This window comes from Mustelus asterias, chromosome 2 (genome assembly GCF_964213995.1).
Source record: "Mustelus asterias chromosome 2, sMusAst1.hap1.1, whole genome shotgun sequence".
In the NCBI taxonomy this organism is placed as follows: Eukaryota; Metazoa; Chordata; class Chondrichthyes; order Carcharhiniformes; family Triakidae; genus Mustelus; species Mustelus asterias.
In genome coordinates, this window is record NC_135802.1 from 118,235,558 (window position 1) to 118,263,228 (window position 27,671).

Consider the following 27,671-nt stretch of genomic DNA (forward strand, 5'->3'; position numbering starts at 1 on the left):
CTGGGAACCATTCCTGAAAGGTACAGGCAGCCATTTCCCCAGGTTTTCTATCAATCTCTCACTAAAGTCAGGGAAATCAGGAAAATCTCCATGGAAATACTTGATTAGTATGGATAAGAAAAAATATAACAAAGTTAAAATGGAAAATACAGAAGAAAGATGTGGCAGGAAAAGAGAAGACAAATGGTTTCATCATTTAAAACTTTGACAAGTAGATTTCTCGCAATATTAATCAAGTTGGAGATGCATTTCTTTCTTCTCTGCTTAATTTACTTTTGCTATTCCTTCTCTTTTTCTTTTTCATTCCTCTTCTGCATATTTATGCTAATTTTCTGTGTGTGTTTCTGTTTTTCTATAGTTGGTGCTAATTGTTCATTGTGTGTCAAGGGTAAAGTACTTACAATACTTGAAATGTTTTCATAGTTTACTGATCTATTCTGTTGACCAGTGTACAACTAATGATGCACCCTCTAGCTGTGCCTACTCATGGCAGTTCCACCTCACACCTTTGCTTTGTGCTCATCATGACTATAAAACATGTATGGACTACAAAGACTATGTAACATATCACCATTCATTTTTCTGTTCCGTAGCATTCCATGAAAATATGAACAGTCTGCACTCATTGTAGAAACTAACCAGCTTGTTGTATTCGTGCTGTGTAGCTCACGTTCATGTGCTTTGATAGTCAAGCTCCTATTTATCATCATTACTGGAGTGATTGTGGTGAATGTCTGAAAGGAAGAAGTTAAAGGTTTAAAATAAAAACAACTGTCCTGATTGGACGGGCCTGGATCTTGCTGTGAAATTTTTTAAAAACCAGGCACGTCAAAAAGAACAGATTGCCCATGCAGCCAATGGAGAGAAAAGCTGCTGGGATTGCTAGTAGAGCTTTCTGACAGTAAAAGAGAAGATTTAAAAGTTAACAAAAGGTTCAAAAAGGAGCAGTCAGGATTCGCGACAAGACCTCAAAACCGTGGAAAACAGAGAACACACAGCCACTGATAGCAGTTTTTAAAAATGACAGTTTTAAAGTGGCAATGCATTTAATGTGGCAATGCATTTAATGTGGCAATGCATTTAATGTGGCAATGCATTTAATGTGGTAATGCATTTAATGTGGTAATGCATTTAATGTGGCAATGCATTTAATGTGGTAATGCATTTAATGTGGCAATGCATTTAATGTGGTAATGCATTTAATGTGGTAATGCATTTAATGTGGCAATGCATTTAATGTGGCAATGCATTTAATGTGGTAATGCATTTAAAGTGGCAATGCATTTAATGTGGCAATGCATTTAATGTGGCAATGCATTTAATGTGGTAATGCATTTAAAGTGGCAATGCATTTAATGTGGTAATGCATTTAATGTGGCAATGCATTTAATGTGGTAATGCATTTAATGTGGCAATGCATTTAATGTGGCAATGCATTTAATGTGGTAATGCATTTAAAGTGGCAATGCATTTAATGTGGCAATGCATTTAATGTGGCAATGCATTTAATGTGGTAATGCATTTAATGTGGCAATGCATTTAATGTGGCAATGCATTTAATGTGGTAATGCATTTAAAGTGGCAATGCATTTAATGTGGCAATGCATTTAATGTGGCAATGCATTTAATGTGGTAATGCATTTAATGTGGCAATGCATTTAATGTGGTAATGCATTTAATGTGGCAATGCATTTAATGTGGCAATGCATTTAATGTGGTAATGCATTTAATGTGGTAATGCATTTAATGTGGCAATGCATTTAATGTGGCAATGCATTTAAAGCAGCAACCACAAGAAGAAACAAATGGCAATGGGCAGGAAGTTGGAAAAGACAACAGATAGAAGCAACTCTCAAAAAAGGTCCATAAGCAACAAAGGCCTCAAGGAAGGAGCAACACAAGACCTCAAAGAGGAGGTAACAGAAAGACCCCAGAAGAAAATACATTAAATGACCAAATGAAGAACAACGAGATTTTTCAGTGGCTGATCAGAAAAGTTAGGCGAGAATGAAGTTCATAAATTATTTTGGAAGGCTGGACACCTGGGCCATGGACATATTAATAAGCTTTATTCATCTTTGTCAATACATTCATTGTGCTCCAGCAATTGCATTAGTGCAGATCATACACAGGCAGATCTTAGAATCTTAGAATCCCTACAGCACAGAAAGAGGCCATTCGGCCCATCGAGTCTGCACCGATCACAATCCCCACCCAGGCCCTACCCCCATATCCCTACATCCCTACATATTTACCCACTAATCCCTCTAACCTACGCATCCCAGGACTCTAAGGGCAATTTTTAGCATGGCCAATCAACCTAACCCGCACATCTTTGGACTGTGGGAGGAAACCGGAGCACCCGGAGGAAACCCACGCAGACACGAGGAGAATGTGCAAACTCCACACAGACAGTGACCCAAGCCGGGAATCGAACCCAGGGACCTGGGTTCGATATTTGGAATTGCTGGGAAAGTTAAAATACACAGATACTCAGCTGATTAAAGAACCATGTAGCATCATGGGAGCCACATTTACATTACAAATTGCATCGTGTTACACTCAAAGCACCACCTACAGTGTTGGACACTATTACATTGTTGCAAGCTCACACTATTTTTGAGCATTTTAAAATATACATATTAATCATAACGAATATTAAGATAATAAAGCTACTCTTAATGTCTCAGGACTGTACAATAATATTATAATGTTATATTTCAGTGAGAGAGTGGTACCTGTAAAATATGGTACATAATCAGTATACCCAAGTTGTGCTATTGTCACACTACACTTAGATACAAAGAAGCACCATGCATTAACGGAAGCACAAGCACAGACCTTCATTCACTAGTTCAGTTAATGTCTAGGAAGGGTTACTCTGTGTACTAACTTGATGTGGCAAGTAACAAACTAAAAGAATAATTGATTGAGAACTATGTACAACTAAGGGTTTAACAGCACAACTATACAAATCTACTCTGACGATGCCTTGACTCCAACTGAAGCCTTCCAGCCCCAGGGCTGCCCGTCCTCGTTCCCAATTGGCCCCGGTTTATGCACTCACGCTCCATTGGTTCCAGCCCGGCTGACGAAGGATCACCCATTAAAGGGGCCACGCACAAGAAACTGGTGTGTAATCATAACCTGTACATCTTTGGACTGTGGGAGAAAACTGGAGCACCTGGAGTAAACCCACACTAGAGAACTTGCAAACTCCACACAGTCACCCAAGGCCGGAATTGAACCTGGGACCCTGGCACTGTGAAGCAGCAATGCTAACCACTGTGTCATCATGTATCCTAGATTTCACTGAAAAGCAGAAAACTGCAGATGTTGGAAATTTGAATTAAAAACAAAAATGTCAGAAATACTCGGTAGGTCTGGCAGCATCCGTAGAAACAGAGTTAAGATTTCAGGTCAATGACCTTTCATCAGAAATGGGAAAAGTTTAGAAATTCTTTTAGAAATGTTAGAAAAGGTTTTGAAGAAGGTGTGGATGGAAAAAGGGACAATAGGAAAGTCTATGATAGGATAGAAGACAGATGAGATTGAATAATAGGGTGGCCAGGCGGCACAGTGGGCGGCATGATGACACAGTGGTTAGCATTGCTGCTTCACAGTGCCAGGGTCCCAGGTTCAATTCCGGCCTTGGGTGATTGTGTGGAGTTTGCAAGTTCTCTAGCGTGGGTTTACTCCAGGTGCTCCAGTTTTCTCCCACAGTCCAAAGATGTATAGGTTATGATTACACACCAGTTTCTTATTGCTAAATTACTTTTACATGATTGGCCAAGGTAAATTGTCCCTTAATGTCAGCGGAATTAGCAGGGTAAATGCTTGGGTTACGGGGATAGGGCCTGAGTAGGATTACTGTTGGTGCAGGCTTGATTGGCCGAATGGCATCATAGAATCCTACAGTGTAGAAGGAGGCCATTTGTCCCATCGAGTCTGCACCAACCACAATCCTATCCAGGCCTTATCCCCATAACCTCATGCAGTTACCCTGGCTAGTCCCCCTGACACTAAGGGGAAATTTAGCATGGCTAATCCACACATCTTTGGACTGTGGGAGGAAACCGGAGCACCCGGAGGAAACCCATGCAGACATGGGGAGAACATACAAATGCCACGCAGACAGTGACCCAAGCCGGGAATTGAACCCGGGTCCCTGGCGCTGTGAGGCAGCAGTGCTAACCACTGTGCTACCGTGCCGCCATCCTTCTGCACTGTAGGGATTCTATGATTTTATAAGAAGATAGTCTTCCAGAGCTGCAGGGAATGGTGATGGGGCAAGAAAAGAAACAAAGAAATAAGAGATGTTCCTGGTGCCTTCTCTCTGTAAGAGTAAAACTGAATCAGGTAAAGTAGGAAACAAAATTGGAAGGAGAGGATGAGTGGGGATGGTGGAGGTGGATTGGGGCAGGGGTAAGAGATTACGGTCCAAGATTATTAAACTCAATGTTGTGTCCAGAAGCACTTGGAACATCTTGAGTATTTGTTAGGAGCTATGTAAAACCGCTATGATCAGCCCATCTGCAATGTTGTGCCGTGGGTATGAAATTAGTGACAGAACCTTATCTATGCTTGCAGGAATGGGATCCAAATTGTTTATTAGTTTTCCAGCCTTCAGTGGAAACCATGTGTCTTATTCCCAGACTGACATTAGAATCTTAGAATCATAAAAACAGTGCAGAATCATCCCTACAGTGCAGAAGAAGCCATTCGGCCCATCGAGTCTGCATCAATTCTTTGACAGAGTATCTTACCCAGGCCCTCTCCTCCTCCCTAATGCTGTCACTCCGCACATTTCCCATGGCTAATTGATCTAACCTACACCTATCTTTGGATACTAAGGGGCAATTTAACATGGCCAATCCACTTAACCTGCACATCTTTGGGCTATGGGAGGAAACTGGAGCACCTGTAGGAAACCCATGTAGACATGGGGAGAATGTGCAAACTCCCCACAGACAGTCACCAAAGGCTGGAATTGAACCTGGATCCCTGGGGCAACAGTGCTAATCACCGTGCCCACCGTGCATGTTCCACTCAGATGCTCACTTCATATGTTTGTGGATTTTTAAACATGAGAATGTGTTTTCTCACTACTGCAAAATTTGTGTTACCCACCACAGATGATCCTGAATTCCTCCCAACCATCCCAGGATTCAATTGGTATTTGACTCTCCTTTTGCTTTTTAGGGACGCTATCGTTACGAGTTCTGTCAATTCCGTGACAAGCTTCTTCTCAGGTTTTGTTGTCTTCTCTTTCTTGGGCTACATTTCAAAGCGGCATGGAGTGGCTCTGGAGGATGTGGCGACTGGAGGTGAGGTCACAGCTGATTTTGCCCACTCTGTAGCTTAATTTATCATAACGTATACTGAATAGCTGTGCAAAAAATGCATGAGTCAGTGCAGAATAACATCACCATTCTCTTTGCAGGTGAAACATCCCCCACGGTTAATCTGTGAAAAAATCTACTTATGCATGGTGATCAAGTCGTATACTATCAAATTCACCAATGTTTATTTGATGGAACTCTAATCCACAAACAACTGGAATGATTACACACCAGTTTCTTGTTGCTAAATTACTTGTACATTAAGAAATACATTTGGATTCCTTTTTTTTAACAATTTGCTCTCATGAAGCTGCTGACTTATACTGGGCTATGGCAGCATCACTAATGGACTAACCATCTTGTGTGAGCCCAGACAGTGACTGTTTTTATAAGTTTATTTATTAGTGTCACAAACAAGCTTACATTAACACTGCAATTAAGTTATTGTGAAAATCCCCTAGTCGTCACACTCTGGCACCGGTTCGGGTACACTGAGGGAGAATTTAGCAAGGCCAATGTTCCTAACCAGCACGTCTTTCAGACTATGGGAGGAAACTGGAGCATGCGGAGGAATCCTATGCAGACATGGAGAAAACGTGCAAACTCCGCACAGACAATGACCCAAGCTAGGAATCGAACCCGGGTCCCTGGTGCTGTGAGGCAGCAGGACTAACCACTGTGCCACCGTCAGTGTACTCTTCCATTTGGGTGGAATGCCAAAGTTAAATAGTTATTGGCTCGTTAGATCAGCAAAGATTGGATTTGTTTCCCTCCATCAGCTTTTTACACTGTTTTTAATTACTTTGTTGCTGAGGCCGCAAGACTATTAATGATGTGCTACCAATCACTTGTTACAACACTGAGAACCTGTGTACAAAATGGGACAACAAGAAAACTTAACTTCATAAGATGCTTGTGTCAATCGCAGCATATAGAAAATGTCCACACGTATCCATTTCCCATCAGAATCCAGAATGGTCAGCTGCTTTTGGGTTTCTAGTCTAATTTGGGTTTATAGTTTAATTCCTGAACCGGATTTAATGTTTAATATTGAGCTGGTTTTGGGTTTCTAGTTTAGGTTTATAGTCTAATTCCTAAACCGGATGCCTATTTTCTCACAAAGTCATGCTAAACAGTCATAGGGAAATCTGGTGCCTGTACAGTTCAGTGTAATGGGAGACTTGGACATCCACCAGAAAAAATGAACATTCTGAAGTTTGAGGGTTGACAGTAAAAATATTTTTCCTGATTTGTTTGTGCTGGAAAATAGAATCCTTTTCTATTTCACTCATTTAGTGTCAGCATCAAACATTCCGCAGTCATAAAAAATAGAGTGAAGTTTGTTTAATTTTGATGGGACAAAGAGGGAGAGTCCATCTGCACTATATGCAACAAAACTGTAAATCTGTATTGTATTATTATTAGCACACAGACAAAAATGTGCCCTGAATCACCTGGGCATTGTTGTAAAGTTTGTACTCTACTCAAGGAGCCTGCCTTCTTATTCTGCCATTGAAATAAATGGAGAAAAATTGGGCAATCCTTTCCAGATGTGTAACACAATCCTCTTCCGATATTTGCTCCAGCCAAGTGATCCAATGTACCAGCTCACAGACCAAGCTTAATCTTCCCCAATAGCTTCTTCAGTTATATTTGTTGCGAATCTCAGGCCAATGTCTAATGCATCAATATGGCATTTTCCAATTTACTGTACTGACCAATTCAGAGATGGTCTTCTAAGGTCAGTAAATTTGTGTGAAAGGAAAAGTCATCATGTACATTCACAATTGGAATTTGCTTGAAACTGCTGAAAATTATTTTACACAGGTTTACAAGCTATCTGTCAGGGTAAACTTTCATCTCAGCTTCCTAAATTACATTCACGACCCAGCAGTGAAAGATCAGCATGCTACTTCATGCACCAACTAGTACACATGTAAAATAGCTTTAAAATGTAGCTTACAAATGTAAATATACATATCACACATTGTCTTAATTGGAAAACTATTTATATTTGCAGAAGCTGGATTGGTCTTCATCATTTACCCAGAAGCTATCGCCACTCTTCCTGGTTCATCGGTTTGGTCAGTCATTTTTTTCATCATGCTTCTGACCTTGGGACTTGACAGCGCAGTGAGTATATTCAGTGTTATATTTTAGAGGACAATGAAACAAATAGATTGTATTTCTAATCTGTAATCAGTATCTGTGTAATCCCCTCCCTCTCTCTACAAATTCATCCAGCTCTACAACTCTCCAAATGATCTGTGCTCCTTAAAATCTGGCTTTTGATCATCCCGATTTGAATCACCCACCATGGGCAGTTGTGGTCTCACCTGTTAAGACACTAAGCTGTGAAATTGCCTCCCTAAACCTATCCAGCCTCTTTTCCTTTTGTTCTCCTTTTGGAGTAGCTTTCAGCTATCTAATCATAGATTTATAGAATGGTGACACACAGGAAGCGACTATTTGGCCCTGAATATCTATGCGAGCTCTTATTAAATTTTAAAGGAATGTGGGTGTGGCTGGTGAGGTAAGCATTTGTTGCCCATCTCTAATATCTTACTATAACATTTCAGAGGGCAGTTGTGGGTCTGGAGTCACCTGTCAGTCACACTAGGTTGGGGTGGCAGATTTCCTTCCCGAGAGGACATTTGTGAACTCGTTGGGTTCTATGACATTCGACACGGTGGCACAGTAGTTAGCACTCCTGCCACACTCCAAAGATGTGCAGGTTAGATTGATTGGTCATGCTAAATTGATCCTAGTGTCAGGGGATTAGCAGAGTAAATACATGGGGTTAAGGAGATAGGGCCTGGGTAGGATTGCGGTCGGTGCAGACTCAATGGGCCAAATGGCCTCCTTCTGCACTGTAGGAATTCTAATAGTTTCATGGCATTACATGGTTCTGTAGAAGAGTCATATGGACTCAAAATGTTAATTATGTTTCTCTCCACATATGCTGCCAGACCTGCTGAATTTATCCAGCATTTTCTGTTTTTATTTCATGGTCATCATTACAGAGACTAACTTTTCAATTCCATATTGTTAATTGAATTTAAATTTCACCAGCTGCAGTAGTGGGATTTGACCCCAGAACATTAGTCTGGGCCTCTGGATTCCTAATCCAGTGATTTTACCACTACACCACCATCTCGTCTCTCTACAAGAGCAACTCTATAGACCTTTCCTGCTAGCTCTGCAAGTATTGTTTCTTCAGGTGTTTATCCAATTCAGGAACGTTTGCACCCAATGGGTTGTAGATTTATGGAATTCCCTGCCCAGTGAAGCAGTTGAGACTCTCATTGAATGTTTAATGCAAGGATAAATACATTTTTGAACAGTAAAGGAATTAAGAGTTATGGTGAGTGGGCAGGTAAGTGGAGCTGAGTCCAAGAAAAGATCAGCCATGATCTTATTGAATGGCAGAGCAGGCTTGAGGAACCAAATGGCTTACTCCTACTTATGTTCTTATAGATACTGAACCAGTCACAAAATACTGTGGATACCAAAGCAGGTCAGAGGCATGAATTCTGCATCACAACTGGCCTCTTGACCCCTAAGCCTGTCAATTATCTACATGGCACCAGTCCAAGAGAGTGATGGAATATGCTCCACTTGGAGCTCTACAGCATCGAACACAAAGTAGCCTATCCACCATCTTAAGCATTTTCACTCCCTGCATCCAAGCATCCAATGAACAATGACATCACCTACAAGATGCATTGTAGCAACTTGCCAAAGCCCATTCAAACCCGCAACTTCTTACCACCTACATTTGAAAAGTAGCAGCACTAATTAGGGAAGGCATAGTATAGAAAGCATCCTGCGAAACAGTGGGAATACCTTGAGCCCGTGTTCGCCGTCTGTGAGGTTGCTGGCGAGGACTGGAAGTCGCAGTTCTCGCCAGCGAGAATGCGATTTTGGATATTCCCCGCCCCTCACCAGCGATATCATCAGTTTCACAACCATAATGGGCATGAACCTGACTTACATGGATTTTCATTCATTTCAATATTATTAACCTGGCCCCTCGCCAGATATTGACCCCCTGCCATATCTTCAAACCACGCCAATGTGAGGTCACGCCGGCGCAGTCTACAACAGGTTAATACAGACGTGAACCTGTTGAAGGGGTCTCCCTGGGGCATAAAGGTAAGTGTAGTTCATGGGGAGAGAGAGACATGGCCAGGCAGGCACCTGGCACTGCCCCTTGGCATAGGTTGGCACTGCCAGAACAAAGAACAATACAGCACAGGAACAGGCCCTTCGGCCCTCCAAGCCCGCGCCGCTCCCTGGTCCAAACTAGACCATTCTTTTGCATCCCTCCATTCCCACTCCGTTCATGTGGCTATAAGTCTTAAACGTTCCCAGTGAGTCTGCCTCCACCACCTTGCCCGGCAGCGCATTCCAGGTCCCCACCACCCTCTGTGTAAAATACGTCCTTCTGATATCCGTGTTAAACCTCCCCCGCCTCACCTTGAACCTACAACCCCTCGTGAACGTCACCACCGATCTGGGAAAAAGCTTCCCACCGTTCACCCTATCTATGCCTTTCATAATTTTATACACCTCTATTAGGTCACCCCTCATCCTCCGTCTTTCCAGTGAGAACAACCCCAGTTTATCCAATCTCTCCTCATAACTAAGCCCTTCCATACCAGGCAACATCCTGGTAAACCTCCTCTGCACTCTCTCTAAAGCCTCCACGTCCTTCTGGTAGTGTGGCGACCAGAACTGGGCGCAGTATTCCAAATGTGGCCGAACCAACGTTCTATACAACTGCAACATCAGACCCCAACTTTTATACTCTATGCCCCTTCCTATAAAGGCAAGCATGCCATATGCCTTATTCACTACCTTCTCCACCTGTGACGTCACCTTCAAGGATCTGTGGACTTGCACACCCAGGTCCCTCTGCGTATCTACACCCTTTATGGTTCTGCCATTTATCATATAGTTCCTCCCTACATTATTTCTACCAAAATGCATCACTTCGCATTTATCTGGATTGAACTCCATCTGCCATTTCTTTGCCCAAATTTCCAGCCTATCTATATCCTTCTGTAGCCTCTGACAATGTTCCTCACTATCTGCAAGTCCAGCCATTTTTGTGTCGTCCGCAAACTTACTGATCACCCCAGTTACACCTTCTTCCAGATCGTTTATATAAATCACGAACAGCAGATGTCCCAATACAGAGCCCTGCGGAACACCACTAGTCACAGGCATCCAGCCGGAAAAAGACCCTTCCACTACCACCCTCTGTCTTCTGTGACCAAGCCAGTTCTCCACCCATCTAGCCACCTCCCCCTTTATCCCATGAGATCCAACCTTTTGCACCAACCTACCATGAGGGACTTTGTCAAACGCTTTACTAAAGTCCATATAGACGACATCCACGGCCCTTCCCTCGTCAACCATTCTAGTCACTTCTTCAAAAAACTCCACCAGGTTAGTGAGGCATGACCTCCCTCTCACAAAACCATGCTGACTAGCGTTAATGAGTTTATTCCTTTCTAAATGCGCATACATCCTATCTCTAAGAATCCTGGTGCCAGTTTGGCACCATGCCCATGCCACCTTCACCATGCCACCTAGGCAGTGCCAATCTGTGCCCAGCGGTGGGCCCAAGTGGCACCCTCATGGGGGAAGGAGGGTTGGAGTAAATATTAGCTCTGATCAGAGGTGGGGAGAGGAACCCCGAGACCTCAGTGATGGGGTGGAGGGAGCTTTATTGCAGTTCTGATCTGGCCCCTTTAAAGATGGCTCTGATCTCTGTGCAGCTGGGTTTTGCCAGCATGATTAGGCCCCGCCCCTCTATAGGATGCCGTGAATCACGTCCTTTTTGTTGCAGTGTGTTCGAATCTGGAGAGAAAAGCTACCAGTTTCTCTGGCAAGAAACATGCTGGTTTTCTTGCCAGAAACAACATTTTTTGGTAAGATTTAGCCCTCTATGTTCCTGTGGTCCTAGGAACTGTCTGATTGGATGGAGTTGGGCAATAGAACCACTCCCTGGTTAAGCCCCCTATGGCTTCTGTCCATTGACCAGAAACTGAACTGGACTGGCCATATAAATACTGTGACTACCAGTTAAAGGCTAGAAATCCTGCAGTGATCAACTCACCTCCTGACCCCCACCCCCCCCGCCCCCCACCAAATCCTGACCACCATCTACAAAGTACAAGTCAGGAGTGTAATGGATTACTCTTCACTTGCCTGGTGAATGCAGCTCCAACAACATTCAAGAAGCTTTACACCATTTGAGACAAAGATGTCCACTTGATTGCCACCCCTTCCACAAACATTCAATCCCTCCACCACCGACGAACGGTGGTAGCAGTGTGTACTATCTACAAGATGCACTGCAGCAATTCACCAAGGTTCCTCAGGCAATATTTTCCAAACCCATGACCCTTACCATCTAGAAGAACAAGGGCAGCAGATATTTGGGAGCACCACTACCTGGAAGTTCTCCTCTAAGTCACTCACCATCCAGATTTGGAAATATATCGTCGTCCCTTCACTGTCGCTGGGTCAAAATCCCTCCCGAATAGCACAGTGGGTGTACATACACCTTAGGGACTGCAGCAGTTCAAGAAGGCAGCTTATAACCACCTTCTCACGGACTGGGAAATAAATGCTGGCCTAGGCAGCGACGCCCACATTCTGTAAATGAATTTTTAAAAACATAGGAGCATAGGACCTGGGAACAGAAGTAGGCCATTTGGCCCTTCCAGCCTGCTCCTCGATTCAATAAAATCTGATTTTTTTTGGAGCTCCACTTTCCTATCTGCCTCCCATAGGGGGGCACGGTAGCACAGTGGTTAGCACTGCTGCTTCACAGCTCCAGGGTTAGCACTGCTGCTTCACAGCTCCAGGGTCCCGGGTTCGATTCCCGGCTCGGGTCACTGTCTGTGTGGAGTTTGCACATTCTCCTCGTGTCTGCGTGTGTTTCCTCCGGGTGCTCCGGTTTCCTCCCACAGTCCAAAGATGTGCGGGTTAGGTTGATTGGCCAGGTTAAAAATTGTCCCTTAGAGTCCTGGGATGCGTAGGTTAGAGGGATTAGCGGGTAAAATATGTGGGGGTAGGGCCTGGGTGGGATTGTGGTCGGTGCAGACTCGATGGGCCGAATGGCCTCCTTCTGCACTGTAGGGTTTCTATGTTTCTATCTCGCAATCTCGCAATTTGCCAACCCTTGACCCCCTTGGCTATCATTGTGTGAATATATGGGAGCAATAAAAAGCCAAATTCCAGATTAGTGGCTTCAGCAGGAACTAACAAAATATTTTATTGTCTCCCTTCACTGCTCTTTTCCTTTGGTTTCTGCCTTGTCTATTTTTTCATTCATCTTCAACTTTATTATCATTTTACAACTCTTTGGTGATGGTGGATTAGGGAAAATACAAGTCATTGAAGAAGTCACCTGTGTATTTGCCAAACTTAAATGTTTGCAAGTGGATCTGGGTAGTTGAAAAATACATTTTGGATTGCATCGGTTTTACAAGTAAATACGTAGTAGATATAATGACCATGAGTGAGGGGTGGAAAATGTTGTATGTGCCATACGTTTTCTCAATGTTTGTTCTTGTGCTTACAGATGGGTGGCATGGAATCAGTCATCACAGGGCTGATCGATGAATTCAAAGTCCTGCGGAACCACAGAGAGATCTTTACACTCTTCATCATTGCCGTTACTTTTCTGGTGTCTCTCTTCTGCGTAACTAGCGTAGGTTACTTTAAATAAGAGTTATTTTCAAAGTAAGGATTTACTGGAGCTCTTCTGATGGTAACCATATAACCCATTGATTCTGAAACTATTAGAAGAATGGACAGATTGGTTGTGGCCCTAAACTTTACCTGATAAGAGTGATCAATGTCGCCCTTGGTTCAATGTCGGAATTTCTTTTAAACTTGACTGTGTTGTTTACACAATCGTATATTCTGCTATCACCTCTCTTGAAATGTTTTTGTTTCTAGGGCGGCATCTATGTATTTACTTTACTTGACAAGTTCGCAGCAGAGACATCCATTTTGTTCGGAGTGCTTATAGAAACCGTAGGAGTCTCCTGGTTTTATGGTAAGCTACCATTTTTTTCTGATAACTAGCTTTTTATTTAACCTACTCAGCAGAAATTCTTGTGAATTAGTTTTATTTTTGTTTGATAATATAAGTCTTACAATACAGGGCTCTTATGGTTTATTGACAGCTGCCTGTCATTCTCTGTTACATATGAGTACGATGATGATAGATTGCTAGCCTAAAGATCAATCAGTTGTTAACATAGTGGAAAAGCCAGTGAAGTTCTGCTTAAAAACCCCTTCCCACCAAAAAAAAGCCCCTTTTTCTGCAGTCTTTTCAATGATACCCAGTTAGAAGTTCCTGTATCATTGGACTGTTACTGCTGTGCTTGCTGAATAATCCTGTTGGACTTTAACCTGGTGTTGTGAGACTTCTTACTGTGTTCACCCCAGTCCAACGCCGGCATCTCCACATCTTTCTGAATAAGCCATACATTTTAAAATCAACAAGTACCTTAAGCAGCATAAGATGGCCAATTGCAGAATCCATGGATTCTTGCAGCTAGAAGCAGACAGATACTGTTTGTCTGTGTGTAGTTCGTGCAGGGAATGGTTTTATGGCCAGAATGGATTCCTTATTCTGTACTTGGTGATACCTTTATCTGAATGAGCTGACTGCCCCTTAGAAACTGACAGCACCAGATATAGCTAAAAATGAGATGCCAACCTGGCGAAGCTATAACATAAGACCACATGCAAGATAAGCAGGAGAAAATGCTGTAGACACAACTAAGCAATCCCAGATCAAGTGGATCAGAACTGTGGTCAAATGGACAAGGCCTAAGAAATTAGGCCCAACATAAAACTGGACATTTTAAATTAATAACGTTAAAAATGAGGTTATTATTATTATGAGGTTACCACGCGTCAAAAGCCAACAGGGACACATACCAAAACTGTCTCGCATATTGAACAAGGGAGCTTCATCTTAACAATAGGGAAGTCATCATGACTTGAAACCAGAACCCAAACCTTTTAATATTGAATAGAGAGGCTCAAACTTTTCAATGGAAGAGTTATTATAGCCTGAAACCCATCAAGAAGCCAGAAGACATCATGATTGTGTATTCCCCAGATTCAGCCAGACTCCCTGCTATAAAGAGATATGTACAACTAGGATGACCTGACCTGACCTCACTGGGTGTTGTGACCCGCTGTCCTGTCACCCTATTGGCCAAAAACCAAGGAACATTTGCAGAAGAAAGGAGAAGGATAAAAACAACCATATTCAAGGCAAACTCCAGCGAAGACTCCACCAAACCTACTGTGACCTGGGACGATGCAAGAGGGTGTACAAGATCCACCTTCATGCTAAGAGGAGCCTGAGTTTATCTGTCACCATGAGCTCAGTGAATTGAATCCAACAGCCCAATTGGTTTCACCAGACCGGGTAATATCTATATCTCAGGCAATTAGCCTAGTTTGGGGAAAGTTAATTTGATTTATTGTGTAAGAATTGTTTCTTTAACCTGAATGTTTTTAATAAAGCTAAGTCTGAACCACAGTCCTTTGTCTGTCTCATAAAGTAAAAGCACTTTATTGTGTAATAAGCTAGCCGAAGTGTCTGTACAGAATATTTCACAGACAACAGAATTAAAATCTGTAGTCTTGCTCCATCCAGTCATGAATAGTGGTGGACACTGAAACAATTAATAGGAGGAGAAGGCTCCATAAATATCCCCAACACAGTGTTGGAAAAGCCCAGCACATGAGTGCAAACGACAAGACTGAAGCTTTCGCAACCACCTTCGGCCAGAAGTGATGAATGATTAACTGGTCTCAGCCTTCTCCTAAGGTCCCCATCATCACAGCTGCCAACATTTAGCCAGTTTGATTCATCCTCCATGATAGCAAGGAATGGCTGAGCACTCTGGATACAGCAAAAGATTATGGGCCCACCAACAATCTGATTAGATACATTGCATTGCCAATAACTTTGTCTAGAATTAGCCAATCTGTTAAGATAGATTGGGGAACTTCACTGAAAGACATGTATCTGTGTAATTGTCTGACAAAGCCGTGGTTGTAAAGTGTATGAGACTGAAATCTGAGCTTTCGATGGGCTTTGCAAATAGAGGCAGAGGGTACAGAAGACAAGAAGTTTTGCTGAACCGATATAAAACAGTTCGACCATAGTGTGAGTATGCTTCCAATTCTGAGCATAAAAACCGATGTGAGTGGGAGGGTTAAAGGGGAAGGTATAAGGATCCTAGAAAGAGAAGAAACACCAGGGCCTAAGGAAGGAGATTTCTCTCCTTGGCCCTGCTAGCGTCCCCAAGGATCTTTGGATCCTACCTATTCCTCAACATTCTCATAATAAAAGTGCCACTAGGCAGCAATGATTATTACATGATTGAATTTTGCATTCAGTTAGAAAAAAGTGGTCTTAAACTTAAATGAAGGTAATTATAAGGGCATTTGCGGGGGGGGGGGGAGGTGCTAATCCCACTCTAGAGACCGGTATCAAACTATTAGAGGCCAGTGCGCATGAGCCGATCTCCCAGTACACCCCCCGCCCCGCCCCCCGCCGCCGCCAATCGCTGGCCCAAATACCCTCGCCGATGGCCGGTGACAGGGTGGTCATGGCCACCTCCAGCCCCCGAACGCTGACCCCACCACCAGCCCCCACCCCTATGCACAGTTCCCCTCTTCTCTCCCCTCCTACCTCCCCCCCTCTCCCCCCTCCCCCTTTTTCTGCTTACATGCCTTTGGGTATGATCACACCACATGACCATTTGTATTTATCTTCACCGATTTCGCTGAGGGTTTGGATGAGGGAAGGCTCTCAAAATGTGAGGTTCAGCGAAAGTAAAGCTTATTTATTAGTCACAAGTAAGGCTTACATTAACACTGCAATGAAGTCACTGTGAAAATCCCCTAGTCACCACATTCCAGCGTCTGTTCAGGTCAATGCACCTAACCAGCACGTCTTTCAGACTGTGGGAGGAAACCGGAGCACCTGAAGGAAACCCACGCAGACACAGGGAGAACATGCAAACTCCACACAGCGGACCCAAACCGGGATTCAAACCCAGGTCCCTGGTGCTGTTAGGCAGCAGTGCTAACCACTATGCCACCGTGCCGCCCTGCATCCCTATGGCGAGAGATTTGTGGCCGCAATGCCAACAATTGCTAAGTTAGAAAGGTAGAAAGTTAGAGGCTGGAGAGCCAGGAAAATGAAGTCCTTTCGAGAGTCAGTGTTCCGGTACTTAAATGTGGAAAGGTGATCACATTATCGTTCAACTTATGAATTAAGCACTGCGAGAGTCAGAAACTTGCAAGGATCTAAGTAAGGTTTCATAGAGAGGAAATTCTGCCAGACAGTAAATGGGTTATGAGGATCTATGACCCTTCTTCATGTCTTACACATGTCTTACACCCTTACACATGCCCCAATAGACACGAGACTTTCACCTTATAATAATACAGATGAGACAGGTGAACACCTTAGCCTCAATCTTAAACAGGCAAGAATGAAGTATCCATAAAGTAGCACATCATGTGAATAAGGCTCTTTGCACAGGCAGACTTGATGAGGCATTAGGATGTTGGAAATGATGTGAGTTACGCACCCATACTATAACGACGTGGAAGCTGACCTGAGGCACCTGGTTTCAACATCTGAAAATAGTATTAGGGCCCATTGTGTCTGATCTGATGGATAACAACACAGCTAATCATAAAGAGGAGGCATACGCAGAATGTGTGATATTCTAATAACATTAGTGCAAACTGTACAACGGCGTGATTTTCCCGCCACGTAATGCTGGTCGAGTAGCGTAGCGGGGAAGGAAATGTCAGTGGGAGGCAAATAACGGGAATCACGACTGGCATCTGGCCGCTGCGATCTTCCGAGGCCATTTTTCTGATGTAATCAGCCTCACGCCAGGGAGCAGCATGAGGCTGATTACAATATTCAAGATCTGATTTGAATCTATTTAGAGAGCCTGGGAAGGTGTTAGAAGGTATTAGACTGGGGGGAGAGGTGGGAGGTGGTGGGAACTTGCCCAGTCACTGAAAAGGTCCAGACATCATTATCGCTGTGGGAATTGGCACACTAAGAACAAGGGGTTAAAGAAAGAAGCTCTCTTACAGCCATGACTGCCCATTAATTTCAAATGAATGCTCTTCTTGTTTCACTCATCTGATTCCCTGCATTGTCTTTGAAAGCTTTCTAACATATCTGATTTGACAGTGCACAATTCAGTCTGGTATCACTTTAATCGGCACCAGTGCAGTGCAGCAGTCCTCCAAACAACCCTCGGAGCCCTCATCAACTGAATATTCCCAAGCTGCACAATCTCTTCAGGTTGTAAGATGTTGATGCTGAAGCCTTATTACCAGACCAGCTTGGATGCTCCTTGTGTGAGTGCAGTAATCCCTGCCATCGTCCTTAAGGTGAATTATATTCAAGTTTCCCTTCCTCCATGGATTCTTAAGCCTTCCCTTCCAACGCTTTATGTCATACGTGGAGAATATCCTGTGCATCCCCTGAATCCATTGAGGAACATGTGCACATGCCCCACTGACAGATTAGCTCAGCCCTTCTCGAGTCCTATAGCACAGTGAGCTTCTGAGTCCACCCCCTATGAAACCGTTGAATTGCCCGACTATTCCTTTTAACCATCTATAGCCTACCCTGCCTGTGAGTGTGCCAACCGCAGCCAATTAAAACTGCCAGTCCAAAGCGCCTGTTACAATGACCACGACCTGTGCACAACTTGCTGGGCTTGAATAACATTCTGCTTACATGCCCACCCCTCCATTGTCTTGGACTGAACAGGATTTTCAAGGCCAGCACTGAAAAGTGCCATCTTCCAATTCAGGCCCCAGCTTGCTATGACCTTTCCTAAGAAACTCTTCCCCACTCTGACCCAAAAGACACTTTCAACCCGCACCCTCCTCGTCAAGTGTTGACTTCCACCTTTGCCACTTTTGTCCCCTTGGCAGCCTTGGCCTGCGGCCCAGTCGCAGTGCTCCCACCTCACTGCTGGTCTGGTAGATGGAACCTTGTCTGTGATAACCTTCTGAAAGTGATGTGGTGTTGTCTTAAACCCTGGCTCTGAGTCAAGGTGCCCTAAGGACTACTCTATGAAAAGTAGGTGAACCAACCTCAAGTCGCAGGTGAAGTGCTGGCTGGCAGATGCATGTCGCTTATATATGGTTGTAAAGCATGTGGGTCTAATTCTATGCTGATGTGACCTCTTGATCCAGTGTGGAGGAATGATATTGGCAATCAGGCTTTAATCTGAGTATTCATAGTATTTGAATATTCAAATTGTCCTCCTGAAATTCTGCATTGGGAAATGCACTCCACTAAGAAGGCCCAAGCAGACAATAGGACCCCCTGTTTTCCTGCCAACTGAAGCCAGATTTCGATGCTCTCATCATATTTTCCACTCCCGCCTGCTATGGCACCTGTCGTGGGCGGGAGTGGAAAATCCCGGGCCTCATCACCACCTCTCCTGACTTCTCCACCAATTGTCTGGTATCCAGTACTGAATGAGTAGAACAGTTTTCCAATTAAGTATTGGCAAGACCGAAGCCATTGTTTTCGGTCTCTGCTCCAAACTCCATTCTAACTACCCACTCCATCCCTCTTTCTGGCAATTGTCTTGAGATCAAACCAAACCAGTAATTGCTTCATTGTGAGTGGCTGTGCCTTCAACTGCCAAGGTTCTAAGCTCTGCAGTTCCTTCCTTGAATTGCTCTGCCTCTCTAACTCTCTTTCCTCCTTTTAAGACACTCACTTATGTTGTTCAGTGCCAAATGTCAATTTTTAACCCTCTTGTGACCTTGGACATTTTAACAATATTAAAAGTGCTATTTAAATACGACTTACTGTTGTTTTCTCTCCTCCAAATGGGGAACATTTGTGAAATACCTGTCAAAACTGCCAAGTAAACCAATCTTTGCAGCATAGATTGATGATAAATTTGTTTTCTAGGAGTTGATCGTTTCAGCAATGACATTGAGAAAATGATAGGAAAAAGGCCTGGCTTATACTGGAGGCTGTGCTGGAAGATTGTCAGCCCCTGCTTTCTTCTGGTGAGTGTAAAGGAGTGGATTAAAATTCAACTCAGGATGTGGGTATTGCTGGCAGCTTGAGTATTTATGACCCATCCTAGTAGCCCTGAGACTATGGTGACACAACTGTGTGACTTTCTCGATCATTTCAGAGGGCAGCAAAGTATCATCCACATTGGTGTGGGACTGGATTATATATTGACGAGATCGGGTAAGACCGTCCAATTTCCTTAGTTAAATAACATGAAGAAACCAATTGGTTTTCACAACAGAAATCCAAAAAATCAATCAGACTGTTTCATGATCGCTAACATTAACTTTTTATTATTTGCAGAAGTTTTCTTTTAAACTGCCATGTTCAGATTTGATTTCACTGATTTATTGGTCCAGTAATATATCACTATATCTGTTATATCCAAGTTTATTTTCATTGTGAGAGATCAGAAAAGCTGTTGATTATCAACTCAACTCTGAAAGCTGAAACATAAACATGGATTATGTTATCTGCAGACAGATTTATGAAGCTGATGGTTTTTTATAGATGTCCTATTTTTCTTACAATATTACAATAAGACCATTTCAGCGCAGTGGAGAATGCAGTCTTTCTGCCTGTGCTTTTGTTAGAATTACAGTACATGCTGTGTATGTAATTTATTCTACCCTTTGCATTTGATTGTTCTAGTCCTCTATTCAATCATAGACAGCTGCAAAATAAATTGACAAGCATTTTTATATTGATTAAGATCAAATTAAGAAATTGCTTCAACTTCAAACTCTTGAATTTCTAAAACTGACAGATGGTCTGTTTTCAATTTACAGTTTTCAATCTATCTTTGTTCAATTTCTGTTTCAGATGCTATCACCCTGGTACTTATGGGTAATTAGGCTGAAATGTAGATGGAACGATTTATCAGGCAGGATTTCTAATCATCACCACTTGTATGCTGCAAAATTTGGATATGTAGATCCATTTGTTCGGCTCTGCGGATGCCATAGAATCATAAAATCCCTACAGAAGGAGGCCATTTGGCCCATCGAGTCTGTACCGACCACAATCCCACCCAGGCCCTATTCCCGTAACCCTACGCATTTACCCTGCTAATCCCCCGACACTAGAGACAATTTAGAATAGCCAATCAACCTAACCCACACATCTTTGGATTATGGGAGGAAACCCGAGCACCCGGAGGAAACCCACGCAGGCACAGGGAGAATGTGCAAATTCCACACAGACGGTGACCCGAGGCCGGAATTGAACCTGGGACTCGGGTACTATGAGGCAGCAGTGCTAACCACTGCACCACCGCGTTGTGACAACAGAGCACACACAATTTTATTGCTGGTTATGCCAGACATCATTTTGGTGAGGATGTTGGTGCATCCCTTGGAATAATGCAGATCATAAGATTAGTCAGCATATAATGCTGATTTGACTCAGTGCTGCCATTATAGAGCTTGTCATTCAGGTTACCATCCTCGATTAACCTTGCGCAGCTGAATATCTGTTCAGCAGCAGGAAGGAACATCCCTCGCTGCCCCCACACCATAACCAGTGCTATTTAAGGGAATCATCAACTACTACTACTGGCATGGCAGGTGCTAAAGGACATTTGCCCTGATTGCAATGATTCTGCACAGATCAGTTACTCTCAGACTCGAGTGCAGTAGTTTCCTTCCCCCTTGGACTGATCCATGATAGACGGGAATGAGAAGATGCAACACAGAGCAGGACAGGTTTTGGACGATGGAGGAGGGGGGAAGAGTTATTTGCAGGAGACCATGTCCTCCAGGAGTCTTCATGGAGCAATTCTCCAACCTCCATCTCAAAACCAGACTTCTCCACTTCACTAAAGAAGTCCTCACAAAAGGTGTTCTCGCTGAAATCTGCCAGTTACTACAGCCATAACTGTTGCCTTGGTGCATAGCAACATCAGCACTGTGAGGATGACTATAGCTGCGAACTTTTATACTGAGGCTGTGTGTTTCATGAAAGCTGAATGTATTATATTCTTCCTTGCCCGTCAGAACGGTAGAAACAGGCAGAGTGAGCACTTGGTTTCCTGAGGACTGAGGCTTCTCAGAGATGCAGGGTATCATAGAATCCCTGCAGTGCAGAAGGAAGATATTTAGCCCATCAAATGTGCACCGACTCTCTGACAGATTATCTCCCTGTTAACCCACATATTTCCAATGGCTAATCTATCTAATTTACACATCTTGGGACATTAAGGGGCAATTTAGTGTGGCCAATCCACCTGCGTATCTTTGGATTGTGGGAGGAAACTGGGACACCTGGAGGAAACCCACGCAGACATGGGGAGAATGTGAAAACTCCACATAGACAGTCACTCAAGGTCAGAATTGAACCCGGGTCCCGAGCGCTGTGACGCAGCAGTGCTAACCACTGTGCCACTGTACCGCCCATATCATTGACGCATGTCATTTTGCAGGTACTTCATGCCAACTCTGAGTTGTGCTGCACCTACAAGAGATTCCTTCAAAGTATGCTGACATGCATAAGGTATCATGTGGATTAATTCCAGTGTTCTGGCAGCAGTTACGATGCTTTGATTCTGTAAATGTTGTTGTGCCACCTTCATTTGAGCCACCACAAGAAATATTGGATGACAAGGGTTACCCACTGACAATGTGGCTAATTACTCCAGTGCACACCCCTTGAGCATATGAGCAGCTTGAGTATAATGAAAGCTATGCTGCCACCCAGAATGTGCTCAAGCAGACACTGAGTGCTTAAACAATGCTTCCACTGCCTGGAGCCTTCTAAAAAAGCCTTGCAGTTCTCTGCCGAGAGTGTATCAAAATTTGACTTGGCCTGTTGCATGCTTCAGAACCTCACCATCATGAGAGCACAGCCCTTTCACTAGCTATCTACCGATCAGCTAAGGAAGAGGAGAATTAAAAATTCTATTGTGTTAAGATCAGTCTTCTCTTGAAGATGTTTTACAATAAGATAATGAATTAACCCTATTTCATTACATATTCCAGACCTAGAATAGCTTATTTCCTCAAATAAATGCAAAATACTGTGCATGCTGGAGATCTGAAATAAAAGAAAATGCTGGATAAATGCAACAGGTCTGGCAGTATTTATGAAGAGAGAAAGATTTAATGTTTGGCGTGACATGGCAGCTAGTGGTTAGCACTACTGCCTCAGCTCCAGGGAACCAGGTTCAATTCTGGCCTTGGGTGACTGTGTAGAGTTTGCCACATTCTCCCTTTCTCTGCGTGGATTTCCTCTGGGTGCTAAGGTTTTCTCCCGCAGTCCAAAGATGTGCAGTTTAGGCTGATTGGCCATGCTGATTGCTCATTAGTGACAGGGGGATTAGCAGGGTAAATATGAGGGATTACGGGGATAGGGCCCGGATGGGATTGTTGTCGGTGCGGGCTTGATGGGCCGAATGGCCTCTTTTTGCACTGTAGGGATTCTATGAATGTCAACAGGCTTCAAACATTAACTCTCATTCTCTCTCCATAGATGCTGCCAGACCTGCTGAGTTTATGCAGCTTTTTCTGTTTTTGTTATAGCTTATTCCATGTTTGGTTCCACAATGTATTGGAATCATAGAATCGCTACAGTGCAGAAGAAGGCCATTTGGTCCACTGAATCTGCACCCACTCTCCGAAACAGCAACTCACCTAGGCCCCCTGCTGCCCTATCCCCATAAGCCCTTGAATTAGCCATGGCTAATCCACCCTAGGCCGGAATCGAACCCTGGTCCCTGATGCTGTGAGACAGCAGATCTAACCACTGTGCCACCCTATTATAAGAAAGTTTTCCAAATACACTTTGTGAACTGTTCCTCAAGGCTACCTTTGTCAATTTGATTTGTCCAATCTATATGAAGATTAAAGTCACCCATGATTGTTGTTGCCGCTTTCTTACAAGCCCCCGTTATGCTTCAGTGTACACTCTGTTCTACTGTCTCGCTACAGATAGGGAGCCTATAGCATATTCTTATCTTTACTTTTTTCCCAGTTATTTCTGATCTCCACCAAACTGATTCTTCATCTTAATCTTCTGAGTCAAGATCATTTTTATATTATTATTATTCATTTGTGGGACATGGGCGTCGCTGGCTGGCCAGCATTTATTGCCCATCCCCTAGTTGCCTGAGGGCAGTTGAGAGTCAACCACATTGCTGTGGCTCAGCAGCCACATGTAGGCCAGATCAGGTAAGGATGGCAGATTTCCTTCCCCCAAGGATATTAATGCCTCATTAGTGTCTCATACTGTGCAAATCTCATCCTCTATTAACTGATCTACCCAATCCCCTTTCCTTTCTGCTTTTACAACTGAAATGTCAGAATATTTAATATCCAGTTCCCAGTCACTTTGCACCTTGTAATGGCTATCAGATCATGCTTCACTTAGTTCTATTTGTGCCATCAATTTATCTACCTTGTTACACATGTTGTGTGCATTTAGATAAAGGGCCTTTAATTTTGTCTTTTTACCATTTTTCTGTATTCTGACCGTATTTGCTGGTGCATTCATGTTTGTACAATCTTCCCTTTCTATCACATTCTGGTTAGCATTATCCACATAACATTTCTGTACTATTATCTGTTCATTCCCTTTAACTTTCGAAGTTTCCCTTGACTTGAACCCTCCCTCTCCCTTTATACAGTTAAAAGCCCCATTGCACCCTAGCTTTTTGGGAGGCCTGTCAGTACACCCAGCATTTCAATGTGTTTGCCCATTACGCGGTTCCCATCGAAATTCTTGTGTGCTCTGCAGCAGAACTCATTTGCAATGTTGTCCTATAGCAATTGGCTATCCTTACACTTGTCTCTGTCCTGGCTGCAGCCCAATTGTCCCAATTACTTTGCCACATGCAGTTCATCTGAACTATCCTCGAAGATACAGGCATTGTCAGTACCTGAGCTGGAGGCTGTGAGTGTGAGTGACGGTGTTTCATCTTCAGGACTATCTTCCTGCTCTTCTACCTCTTTCTCTTAGAATCATAGAGTCTTAGGGCAGAATTTTCCAGTCACACTCACCTAAGGTCAATGGACCTTCCCAGGGTCCTGTCCCACCTGCTATGATTCCCATGACAGGCGGGACGGGGATGGGCGGGGTGAATGGTGTTACGATGGCACAGCGGTTAGCATTGCTGCCTCACAACACCAGGGACCTGGATTAGATTCTTGGCTTGGGTCATGTCTGTGTGGAGTTTGCACATTCTCCGTGTGTCTGCATGGGTTTCCTCGGGTGTCCTGGTTTCCTCCCACAGTCCAAAGATGTGTGGGTCAGGTTGAATGGCCATGCTAAATTGCCTCTTAGTGTCAGGGGGACTAGTGGGGTAAATACGTGGGGCTACGGGAATAGGGGCTGGGTGGGATTGTGGTCGGTGCAGACTGGATGAGCCGAATGACCTTCTTCTGCACTGTGGGATTCTATCTATGATGGGAAAATTCTGCCCTTAGAATCATATAGTACAGAAGAGGCCCTTCGGCCCATTGAGTCTGCACCGACAAAAACTACACTAAGTCCACACTAATCCCACTTTCCAGAACTTGGCCCATAACCTTGAAATGTTATAATGTATACCATATATATACATATATCAATACTTGGCCAATTCACAGTTCTTGGTTATCTGAAAGGGGAAAGGAACAAAGATAGTGGTGCCTAGAGGGGGAGTGGCAAAACAAGAGGTATGTGTTTGCACTGTCTGCTGCTTGTAAATCAGAAGGGATTGTGGGATGAGGGGGGGTGAGCCTTGCTGCTGGTCACATTCATGGCCTCTCCAATGACACTGAGCACCATCTCCTTCCTTAGGGTGAGGACATACAGCCATATTCGTTCCACACTGTTTAGGTGCTGCTGCCTCTAGTTATGGGCCATGTTGCCTTGTAAGAGGGAAGTGTGTCATTGAGTGTGGTGCAATATGTTTGGATGATGTGCCTGTCATGGTTGAATAGCTAGCAGTGTCTACAAGCTGTGAGATATGGGTTTGAGAAGTTCAGAAGTGCTATATGTGTGAGGGTAAAGTAAATCAATAAATGTTGAATATGAGTGATTGATAGAGATTGTGGGTAGGTGAGTGATAGGGATGTGGTGCATTGAGCAGTGGGGCAGGTGGTAAGATATGATTTTGAAGATGCATTCACTGACCTTGCCACTCATGTGACCTTATTCTGACACTGCATTAAGATCCTCAGGGTTAGGCCCCGACATTAACTGCCATAGAAATTTGGTCCTGCAGCTTCTAGGAGTTTGTCAAGAGGGTCTCTGGTCCCTGTGGATATGTGACATCTCTTCCTCTCTAGACCTTCTCACCCAAGGCCTTGAGAGCAGTATTGGAAAATCTTGGCGACTGCTCTTTGCCATTTGTGTCATTCTTGTGTCTTTTGAAGGTCAAGCTCACTTTTACAATGACTTCCAGTTCCAGTCAAAATGCAGCCAAGAGATGCAGACTAGCTTTAACTCATGCAGCCTCGCACCATATTGCAAACCCTGCTCAAACGTGCAATCAGTCAACATGCATTGAGCTACCCTCGCGTCTGTTTTCAGGCCTTATCGAATTTTGCATCATAAAGTTACGAGGCAAACAAGGAATGAAGTAACAAGCTGTTATATCTCCTCTAAAGATTATATTGAAACAGTCACCTCACCTGTGTTATTCATACAATGATTGTGCTGTTATCTCTCAGAGCTTTCATTATAGAGGAGACATATTTCCCAAATCAATTTTTAAAGCTGAATGCTTTATCTGGATAGGTGCAGTCACTTATTTCAAATATCCCATAACCAGCTCCAACACATAGTCCCTGATTTGTAATTGTGACAATCTTTTGTCGCCTTGCAAAATATGGAACTACTTGGCCATCAGTGCAACACTGGGGCATTACTCCGAAATATACTCTGCTTAGACATTAATGAGGCCAGCTCATTATATTTAAATGTTGCTCCCTAACACATTGTTTATGGTGCACTAAGAAATTGACAGAAATGCAGGGGTGGGGTTTCTCACGGCAGCAGTTCCCTGAGAAACTGCTTTAACTTCACCATCTTTATGGTGGAGTGGGGCTGGGGGAAGGCTGGAGGGGAGAATGATAGCAGCATACAGACCTTTTAAGGGACAACTGCACAAAGCAGGTAAGCTGAGTGGCCTAAGAGGAAGATCAAAGAAATACAAACCCTTTTCCTACTTTGTACAGTCCAGCTGCAACAGGTAAACAGCAAAAAGTGCTCTTCTCAGGTGCACCAGCTACTTAAAGTGATCTTGATGCATCTTAAGCAGAGCTGAGAAGCACTGAGCATAATGAACCAGCCAGCCCAATCCTCCATGTCTAATGTTACAGGCACTACAGTTATAGCACATCAGGAGCTCCAGTTTACAACATTGGCCACATCCTACCAGACAGGTGACCAAATATTGTGAGGTTGATTCCACTAATTAACCTTGTTTTGAAAGAATATGATAAGCAATATTTTTTTAAAATAAGATTTTAGCACCATTGTAAAATCATGCAGGCATGCTAAATGTGGCAGCATATCATTGATGGGAGTTTTATTGCCTCTAGTTACAGCAATCGGTGGCTTTAGTGTGAACTTTTGTTTGAGTCATTCATCAAAACCTTATCAAAGTGTAAAGCTGTTTTAGGCTGTACCTAATATTTGCTTTATCTGTTTCTGTCTTTCCTGCCGGCTTGTTAAATGAAGTTTGTTGTGGTCGTCAGCATTTCAACATTTAAAGCACCAGAATATGACAATTACATCTTTCCGCACTGGGCCAATGTAATTGGATGGTGTATTGCCATATCTTCAATGGCAATGGTACCCATTTATGCAGTGTACAAATGTGTCAGCCTGCGTGGCTCTCTGCGTGAGGTGAGTACATCTGTGAGGTTCCATTAATTAGTAATTTCCGATTTCATTTTGTTCTTTCCAAAGATTTGAAGGACATTAAATGGTTTATTATTCCTTATTATTGTCCACCATCTCTCAAACTCAGAGAAAAGCTTTCATCCTTCAGCCATGATGAAATAGCCCAAACATGTCCTATTTCAAAACTTCGATCAAATTTCATAAATTTTGTTATCATCAGAAAGATTTGAATGTGTGATGATTCCCATAGGTCCTTACAATGAAAATTTACCTTTGAACATTGTTAAGGTACTTCCTGCATCTGTTTGCAATGCTTTGGTACAAAACGAGTTGCAAGATGTATGCAAAAGATCAGTCAGCATCTG

The 27,671-nt window shown here is 43.4% G+C and overlaps 1 protein-coding gene across 1 annotated transcript in view; it reads left to right on the plus strand.

The window, feature by feature from the left end:
- Positions 1-27,671, plus strand: part of slc6a3 (solute carrier family 6 member 3) — a 74,014-nt gene that overhangs the window by 40,801 nt on the left and 5,542 nt on the right. Inside the window, exons 7-12 of the mRNA XM_078228576.1 lie at positions 5,203-5,327; positions 7,363-7,475; positions 12,943-13,071; positions 13,323-13,422; positions 19,372-19,472; positions 27,142-27,309. Coding sequence (XP_078084702.1) covers positions 5,203-5,327; positions 7,363-7,475; positions 12,943-13,071; positions 13,323-13,422; positions 19,372-19,472; positions 27,142-27,309 — 736 coding nt within the window. The remainder of the gene's footprint in view (positions 1-5,202; positions 5,328-7,362; positions 7,476-12,942; positions 13,072-13,322; positions 13,423-19,371; positions 19,473-27,141; positions 27,310-27,671) is intronic.